At 41.3% G+C, this 9,442-nt stretch overlaps 1 protein-coding gene across 2 annotated transcripts in view; it reads right to left on the bottom strand.

The window, feature by feature from the left end:
- Window positions 1-5,598, bottom strand: part of hmmr (hyaluronan-mediated motility receptor (RHAMM)) — a 10,148-nt gene extending 4,550 nt beyond the window's left edge. For both annotated transcript variants that reach the window (XM_032528479.1, XM_032528480.1), the window contains exons 1-13: window positions 5,394-5,598; window positions 5,017-5,115; window positions 4,838-4,914; window positions 4,664-4,738; window positions 3,997-4,185; window positions 3,645-3,731; window positions 3,399-3,510; window positions 3,249-3,314; window positions 2,464-2,537; window positions 2,296-2,366; window positions 1,626-1,972; window positions 1,366-1,514; window positions 770-984 (exon numbers count right to left, since the gene is read on the bottom strand). In XM_032528479.1, coding sequence (XP_032384370.1) covers window positions 770-984; window positions 1,366-1,514; window positions 1,626-1,972; window positions 2,296-2,366; window positions 2,464-2,537; window positions 3,249-3,314; window positions 3,399-3,510; window positions 3,645-3,731; window positions 3,997-4,185; window positions 4,664-4,738; window positions 4,838-4,914; window positions 5,017-5,115; window positions 5,394-5,439 — 1,607 coding nt within the window. In that variant the 5' untranslated portion in view covers window positions 5,440-5,598. The remainder of the gene's footprint in view (window positions 1-769; window positions 985-1,365; window positions 1,515-1,625; window positions 1,973-2,295; window positions 2,367-2,463; window positions 2,538-3,248; window positions 3,315-3,398; window positions 3,511-3,644; window positions 3,732-3,996; window positions 4,186-4,663; window positions 4,739-4,837; window positions 4,915-5,016; window positions 5,116-5,393) is intronic.
- Window positions 5,599-9,442: the final 3,844 nt, after the last annotated feature.

The following is a 9,442-nucleotide window of genomic DNA, read 5'->3' as shown; positions in this document are numbered from 1 at the left end:
AAGAACATTGATATAGGAAAACGGGTTAATTTGACCCGAGGACAACATGAGGGTTAACAGTCGTTCTAGAGATGTTCTGCTGCTAGAACTCTGTATTCATCTGCTCTCTAATCTGAGCTGCTGTTAACTTGGGATTTCTGAGGCTGGTGACTCAGATGAACTTATCCTCAGCAGCAGAGGGGACTCTTGGTCTTCCTGTCCTAGGGGGTCCTCATGTGAGCCAGTTTTGTTGTAGCGATTGATGGTTTTTGCGACTGCACTCAGGGACACATTCAAAGTTTTTGCAATTTTCCAAACTGACTGACCGTCATTTCTTAAAGTAATGATGGCCGCTCGTTTCTCTTTACTTAGTTTTGGTTCTTGCCATAATATGAATTGACAGGTGACTACCTCATGAAGCTCACTGAGAGAACACCAAGGGTTTGCAGCATTATCAAAAAACCAAAGGGGGGGGTGCTTTGAAGAAACTAGAATATAAGACATGTTTTCAGTTATTTCACACTTTTTTGTTAAGTACATAATTCCACATGGGTTCATTCATAGTTTTGTTGCCTTCAGTGATAGTCTACAATGTAAATAGTCATGAAAATAAAGAAAACGCATTGAATGAGGTGTGTACAAAAATTTGGTCTGTACTGTATATTTATACAATGTAACTGATGTTCATTAATATCAAAAACTAAAGCTTTAAGATCTATATTTTGGATACTTTTTAAGACTCCTGTTTTGAGACCCTGCTCACCAGTAGGCTTGGCCTTTGGTTGCTCACCTCTGCAACACTGCGCTGGTCTCACTCAGCTGTCTCTCCAGCGCAGCGTTCTCCTCCTGCAGCCTCTCGGCCGCCTCCTGCCTCTGACGCTCCTGCTCCTCCAGGATGGCGAGCTCTCCCAGCACCTCCTCCAGCTCCTCCTTCACCTGCCTCAGCCGCTCCTCAGACTCCTCCCTCTCCTGCTCCACCAGCACAGACAGCGAGTCCACCAGGGCCTGCAGAGAAGAAAAGTCACGGTTGATGTCATCCAGCACTGAATCCAAAAGGGATATGCCATGTAGGGCCGCCAGTGAATCAAAATTGTGTTCACGATTATAATTTGGACCTAATGGTCGAAAAAAAATTAATTATGTTGCACATTATGTTTTGCAAGCAAACTTAAATCTTCTTTTGTTCTGAATGGAAAGTATGAAGGGAAATTTCATAGTTTTCAATGTTTATTTATTTTTCTTCAAGTTAGCAAAATCTTTCCAAACGTCAACAAGGAAGGGTGCTAAGTAATTGTGATTTCAATATTTCCCAAAATGATCGTGATTAAGATTTTGTTTCCATAATCGAGCAGCCCTAATGCAATGTGAGACAAACGCGAGCGTAACCTTTTCTTTCGTCAGTTCCTCAGTAAGAGCAGTGTGCTCAAGCCCAAGCTGAATCTCTCTCTTTTGTTCATCTTTTTTAGCTTCCTTAAGTAAGATGAGCTCGGATTTTAACTCCTCCACTCTCCTTATTCCCTCCTCTTGAGTCTTGCCTAAAAGAAAAGAAGAAGAAAAAAAAATGACCCCACAATTCATGCATCACATAACAGTAAATTATTTCTGCAATTTTAATCCACATGGCGACAGGATCTTGGTAAACATACTTCTCTCTTCCTCGGAGAACAAACACCTCTGTTCCAGATGTGCCACTCTCTCGTCCAGCTCCTTCTCCGTCCGTCTGAGGACCTGTCTCAGGCGAGCCAGTTCTGCCTCCTGCTGTCCAACAGTCGCCTGAGACTCTTGGAGCTCTTGGTTGGCCAAGTCCAGCTGTTCCTCCATGTCGCTCACTGACCTCAGTGAAGACTTCAGCTCCAGCGCCTGGTGCTCCAGCCTCTTCTCCACTTCCACTAGAGCACATTTAGACACCTGCAGGTCTTGCTGGAGTTGCTGGGCCTCCTCCTCTTTTTGTCCCAGCACACACTGGATAGTTTCTAGCTCCATCTCTAGTTGCCTGTGGGAAAGTGGCAGATGAGTAGGGATGTAACAATGCACTTAACTATACACAATACGATTTTCTCAGGATATTTTTTAACAGAATGAGCTGCAGACGCAAGACAAAAACTATTCCTTTATTTATATAAACTGTGCAAAACAACAGATATGTCGTCTTATCAAAAGTGACAGTGAAATTGTTTTATGTTAAAAAAATAATAGATCACACATGAAAATAACTAGGTAGAAAGACATTTGCATTGTTACATCCCTACATAGGAGTGTCATGGCATACAGCTGAGAGCTAAACTCGCTTGAAGGAACCATTAGGCATTTGCTTACTTCACTTTCTCCATTTGAGAACTAGCAACGGTGTTCTCCTGGGTCTTCTCTCGGAGCTTCAAACGGAGATCCTTAGAACACACAAACAGATCAAGCGTGTTTTTCACAAAGTCTGAATAAAATATGTCCACCTTTTGTAAGAGTTGTTCTTACAAGCCAAGTTTATACCTGAATCTGTTCGTTGGCTGCGTCCAGGTATCCCTGCAAGATTCTGGTCTCCTCTCTCAGCTCGCGCATCACAGCTGGGAAAAAATAACACAGAATTATTGATAAGGAAGCAAACCCACAAACACATGCAGAACACATGTGATGTCAGTTTGTACATTAAGGGACATCCATACAGCTTAAGGCCCGGATATACTAGCTTTTTTACAACGCATACGAGTAGCGAAGCGAACGGCGTTGTTTACATTCTTGTCTGCAGACTTTGTGTGTACCTGTAGGATTAAATGTATATGATCTAGGGGGCAGATCAGAACCATGTTGTCCCTGCCCGTATTCCTTGGAGTAGCTGCTGATCTGCCTGTCAGATGATATGTTTCCCCCACGTTCATGTGCTGAACTGCATCGCATAGTGTTATTTTCTGATGACAAACACAACTAAGTGTGTGTAGGGATGTCCTGATAGCAAGTATTACATCGGAGTTGATCAGGGGAATTTTTAAGTACTTACCCCGATCGCTTTACTCTGAACATTACGGCAGCGGAGCACAATTTTCAGCAGAACGTAAATCTGAAGTCACTTGGCATTACACATTAACATGTCCGCTGTGTGGAAGTAATTTAAACTAGAAAGTGAAAACAGTCCAACATTCACTTGCAATATCTGCAATACAATGGTTTTGCGTATCAGATCGAGACTCGGTATCGGCCGATATTCAATATTTTTTCAAAATCGGATCAGGGTACAAAAAAAGTGTGTTGAGGAAAAAGCAGATACACATGGAACTCACCATGCAATCTAGCATTCTCATTCTCCAGCTCTTCATTTTGGGATTTGGTCACTCGATGGAGGTCCTCTGTTAAAAGGTAAAAACGTTTATTCCTATATACATGTTAGCATGTGTGTCTCATTAGTAGCATCTGTTGCTGTTAAATCTTACCCAAGTCTTGGTTCCTGTCCTTCAGAGCAGCAACAGCAGCTTTAGCAGCTTGGAGGTCAGTTTCCAGCACCTTCACTTGGCCTTCAGTGTTAATCTGCAGGACACTTAACTCCTGGACACAAACACACACTATACATAAGCATCTACTGCGGATAAAAATGTGATTAGCTATTAGCTGTGATTAAACCAATAGAGGATGCTTTACTGAGTAATAAAGGAAGTACTACATGCGTACACCAGTTATACCTTGTTTTTACCATCCACTGTGTTCCTGGCCTCCATCAGCTCCATGGTGAGAGCATTAATTTTCTTCTTTGTAATGTCAGCAGAAACCTAAAAAATAAAACCCACGTGCAATTTTCATTTATTGCAATTCAAAAGTATTGAGTATTGCAATTTTCTTTACTTTCTTTAACAAAAACTAAAGTTGAATAATTCACTATTAAAGACAATGTACCATGAGACGTTTCTAGAAGCAAAGTGTTTTCTAAAAAGAATGTGCGTCACATGTGAGTCGTAAGTCTGTATTCATTTGTAAAGCAGTACATAATAATGCATTTGTTTTTTAGCTCCCCTACAAGAAGAAAGGAAAGCACACCTTGTTTTTTAGGAACTCGTTGACTTTCTTGAGCTCCGCCCGCTGTCTGTCCAGGGTGGTGACATTGGCAGCCAGGCCCGTCTTCTCCCTGACGGCAGCCAGCAGCTTGGCCTCAGCCTTCTTCAGCTCCTCTTCCAGAGCCAAGAGGCGACGATCCTGCTCCCCTCGCTGCTGAACCAGAGACCTTATCTGGATAGACACAAAGCAACCTGAATTACTTCAATATCTGCAGTAATATTAGAACAATGACCTCCTCCCTAAAGAGTGTCCAAACAGGACTCAAAGCACACATCTCCACATCCCAATATTCTTAGACAATTGTGTACAAAAAGTTACATGTGCAACATCTGTTATTATTCACTGCTGCTGCTTATATTAACACTGTACTTTTTTATGTTGTACTGTATGTTCACACTGCACTACAATAAAATTTGTACAATCCATTGTTTTGGAAACCATATTTTTAGCCTAATTTTACTTTTTGACCTAATCTCACTTTCCTTAACGTTTCTATCTTATTGTAGTTATTTTACCTTATACACATTTACTTTTCTTACTACTTTTTAACCTTACAATTTGACTGTGAGCAACATCAACTAAACAATTCCCCTGAGGGCATCACTAAGGTGTTCTGATATGTGGTCTTGATGAAGTGTGCGATAGTTACCTCTTTCTCTAAGAGTTGTTGCTGCTTCCTTTCCATGGTCATGGCATTCTTCTTCTTCACACCTGAGCCTTCAACCTATACGCAAGACATCGATCGGGTTAGTTTTATGGCAGGAGCCGTTGTTAGACTGGCAGATATCTGAGTAGCTCCATGATGAGATAAAATACAACTTACAAGACCATCGACCGACATGGTCCTACGGACAGGTGACACCATGCAGCTTCTGGAGGGCGATGGTGGTTGCATAGCGGCTGGAGACGCATATTATGAAAGTAAGTGGCACACAACGTTATGCTATAGATAACTTTATTTTTTATTTCCTTGTTGCATTATGCTTATCAGAAGGTACCCACCTGCCTTGACAAGTCTGAATCGATCAGATTTGTCGAAGGAAGCAGCTCCCTTCAGGTCCCCCGGTTTGATCTCATAGGACCCGGGTGGAGGGGCACAACCTTCGGCACAGTGTCAGCCATCATTGTTGGTTTAACGTTAAACATGTAACGTGTAAACTGACCCTAGGTCACGTTTGCTTTAGCAATGACAGTTAACGTTAACAGTAACTTAACGTACCTAGCTAGTTAGCTAGCTAGATAATGTTAACGTTAGCTACAGATGTCAGCTAGCTAGCTAACGTCAACCACAAGCTAACGTTAACGTTACATACCGTTGACCAACTCTAGTGGATCATTTCCCAATATGCTAACGTTCCTAGCTTTTGGACGTCACTTACCTACGTTCTCGTTGAACCTTTTCAGCGGGGCTCGTGAAAAAGACATTTCAATCCACTGTAAGTACACTTCACTACTGAATTTCCAACCGTATCAATAAGGCTGCAGTGGAACAGTTCCCACACACTAAAAAGCTTCACCGCTGAAATTTCAAAATAACGTCATATGTACGTTTACGTGCGGCTGGCCAATAGGCAGCGAGTCCTGAATGACGCTGTCCCCCCCCCTACTTTATTTTGCCCCGCCCATCCCTGTGATCGTAGCTTCTTCAACTGTCTTTGGTTGAAGCCCAAGCCCCTTCCCTTCTAAGCAAGAGACTGGTGTGTGTGTGTGTGTGTGTGTTGTGTGTGTGTGTGGTGTGTGTGGGGTGTGTGTTGTTGGGTGTTGTGTGTGTGTGTGTGTGTGTGTGTGTGTGTGTGTGTGTGTGTGTGTGTGTGGAAGTATTTGTAGTATTTACTATCCATCCATGGATTAATATATTGTCATTCCACAGTACACTGTAGTACAGAATTACATGCAAAGTTCACACCTTAAAAAATATAGCACAACAGAGACAATTCAAAACACTAGAAAATAGAGATATTAGCTATATAAATAAAATTAACAAATGCTTAGACGGGTGTGTGGGTAGTATGGGTGTGTGGGTAGAGATAAATATAAATATACAACGTCTACAGAGAAATATAAATATCTAGATTTGTACAGTTGGGAGTTTAAACATTCATAAACATTATATTTAGTTCAGTCAGAACAGATAAGGGGCATTCAAACAGATAATTCTGTAGATGAATGGTAGTCAGAGTTATTGGTGTGTTTCAGTGTGATTCATTGTTCAACAGTCTGACAGCAGTGGGGGGGAAGCTGTTCTACCTACCGTACCGCCTGCCAGAGGGGGGTGGCCAGGGTCACTGGACCCCACTGACCCTGGCCACCCCCCTCTGGACAAGCTTCATCTCTGGGCCAGCGACAGAGTAGTCCCAGTAGTCCGCTCAGCCATCCTCCCCACTCTGCTGGTGCCTTTCTCTCGGTGGCGGTACCTCTCCCAAACCAAACCTCTTTCAGTGGTGCCTCTGTAGGAAGTGGTCTGGATGGATGGACTGAGGTGGACCCTCTCCAACCGCCGCAGGAAGTGCAGACGCTGTTGTGCCTTTTAGATGAGGAAGCAGGTGCGCAGGTCCCAGGACAAGTTGTCAGCCACGTGAACCCCAGGAACTTTGTGTGTTTTCAGGTGTTCCAGGCTAAAGTGCAGGGTAGTGGACATGGCATCCCCAGAGCGGGGTGGGCGGTAGGTGAACTGAAATGGGCCCAGTGAAGGGGGGAGGGCAGATGAGATGTGGTCCTTTACTAGTCTCTCAAAGCACTTCATTATTATTGAGTGAGTGCTACGGGCCGGTAGTCATTCAGACTAGTGATGGGGGTTTTTGGAACAGGGATGATGGCTGAGGATTTGAAGCATGAAGGCCCAGCAGCCGGACTCAGGGAGATGTTGAATATGTCCGTGAGGACGTGAGACAGTTAGGCTGCACACCCCCTAAGCAGCAGCCCAGCATCATGTCTGGACCAGCAGCTCTCCGCGGGTCGATTTAGATATTTTTGTTGTTCTTACATTGTGCGAGAGTTTAATTCATACCCTCATAACGGCATGTGTGCATATGTTGCTAAACAATAAGACATTTTTCCTTTGCTCCTATCAAATGTTAGATTTGAATTACATCCACTAAGAATTACTGTAATATAGTGTATCTAAAGCGTATCTATGACTCGGAATAGGAAACTATAACACTTAATGCAAAGCTGTTGAAATAGTTTTTTTCTCAGTTGTGGACTTATACTCTATGTGTACCAAAGAAAATTAACTTGTATTAACATTGCAAAATATGACCACGTTAGAAATGCTTCAACCAGATGCTACTGACCCAAGACATGTTTTACTCAAGCCACCAACCAAACCCTGTCACATGTCCTAGGTATTTCAAAATAATCAGAAAAAAATCACTTTAGTGTGTCAATTTTAGTATTTTCTGAACAATGTCTGTCCCCATATGGTCTGAAGGTTTTCCCCTGTGCAGATATGCAATTATTGGAAATATTACCTTATTTAAGTCTGCCATGTTAAGTCATAGAATTTAATTTTTTATTTAAAAAAATATTACTATAGATATACTATCTATCTATCTATCTATCTATCACTCAATGTAGAACCCACTGAAAAACCAAAATCCTAAACACAACTTCATTTTTTCAGTTAAACATTTTTTATTTCATGGAAATACAACATCATTTCAAATCCTTCGCAGGACCATTGTTGTACATTTTATATTCTTTTTCTCCACTTTTTTGTACTTCAAAACATGGTCACTTGTACAACAATATAATAAACAAAGCCGTATGTCACAAATGGAGCCATTGATGACAATAAATTACACTTGCCATGCTAAGGTTTTGAGATGATACGTTAGTTCCTTCCTTGTTTTTACTAGATTAACCTTTAAATGAACAATAAGTCGGAGTTGAATAAATATGATAAAAAGACACTGGCGTTAAAAAAAAAGTTTGTTCATTCAAAGTGGAGCAGAAAAGGATTAGAGGGCAGTTTGGGGAGGGTTACTTCTTAATAATGCATTTGTTTTCCTTCTCATGAAAACAAAAATAGGACAAATTTTGCATATTTTGCTAACACTGCTAAATCTAAAACAAAAGTCCAACAATAGTAAATACTGACTATATTTAGGAAACTGCCCTTTAATTAGAACTGACATTTTAGTTGATTTTTGTTTTTCTGTTATGTGCTGAGTATTTCATAGCTCTGCTAGACCGACATCATCCACTCCCACTCTGAACAGCTTAATCTAGTCCAGCACCGTCTTCATACAACCGAGAGGGATCTAATCCGCTTTCTTTTTCTTTTTTTACTCTTGAAAAAGCAAACACATTTACCCACTTGAAGATGTGTCTTTTCCAAATAGTAAATAATATCACTGTATTCATGTACAGAATATAAAAAGCTTTCCAACAGACAAACGAGAGAGAGAGAGAGAGAGAGAGAGAGAGAGAGAGAGAGAGAGAGACTAAGAGAGGGGGGGGGACAGTTGATAAGGTTTCTAGCAAGTAGTAGAGAGCAAGTATAAGTATACCAAGGATGTGTAAATTAAAATATTAATAATTAAAAACAAGAACAATTACAACACTCAACACTTCACTTAGTTCAACAGTGAAATTTACAGTGGAACTGGTACTGAATAAAAATGTGTCAGAAAGATGTAAGAAGGGGGTGAAAGAAATAAAAGCAAATCAAAAATGTGATGTACTGTACCTTCATTCCTTTGAAAGCAAGCCGGTGAGTAAGTATTCAAATGCATCAGGATAGACATCCTGATGCATTGTACCATGAACAAGGGCAGACCAGATTATTATACAAATGACTGAAATGTATCACAATAAACAGGTTTGGTAATAGAGGACAGGCGTAATGGTAGCACAGGTGTACTGGTGCTGGTACCGTTAGTAACTCTAGTAGGATTTATGAGCACCATGTTTAAAGATCCTTATAGAACTTAGAAAAAGGAGTTATTTTCTTGCATTATTTTGCCTTTTATTTAAACCATGTTTGATTTACTTTTGCCTCCGCTCTTGACTGCAAATTCTAAAAGGCGTTTATGGGTCCCAATGGCTGGGAATCCAAACCAGTGGCTTCAGATTACAGGATAGAGATACTTATTTGGCATTTGTGTCAGTGGTCCAATCCACAGGTGTGCAGCGGTAGGGATAAGAGAAGGCATGCATGAGTCTGAGTGAGAGCCACACAGATAGTAAAATTAAAAAAAAAGACAAAGTGTGAATATACACTTCCGCCTCTGGCCTGGTCCACATCTAAGGCTTAACGCTCCAAGAATTCAGAGACAGCCACATGTTTAGATAGAGGAACAGTTTGAAATGGAGTTGTCTTTGGATTCTTAAAGTCAGTGTGAAGCCATCGTAGTAATCTATAACTCTACGAGACCAGGCAGAGGCAGAAATTAGTTTCACAGCTATGTGTGTTTTGAGTGTGTGT

This window comes from Etheostoma spectabile, chromosome 10 (genome assembly GCF_008692095.1).
Source record: "Etheostoma spectabile isolate EspeVRDwgs_2016 chromosome 10, UIUC_Espe_1.0, whole genome shotgun sequence".
Taxonomy (NCBI): domain Eukaryota; kingdom Metazoa; phylum Chordata; class Actinopteri; order Perciformes; family Percidae; genus Etheostoma; species Etheostoma spectabile.
The sequence above is the reverse complement of the archived record's forward strand: the minus strand, read 5'-3'. Positions and strand labels throughout refer to the sequence as shown.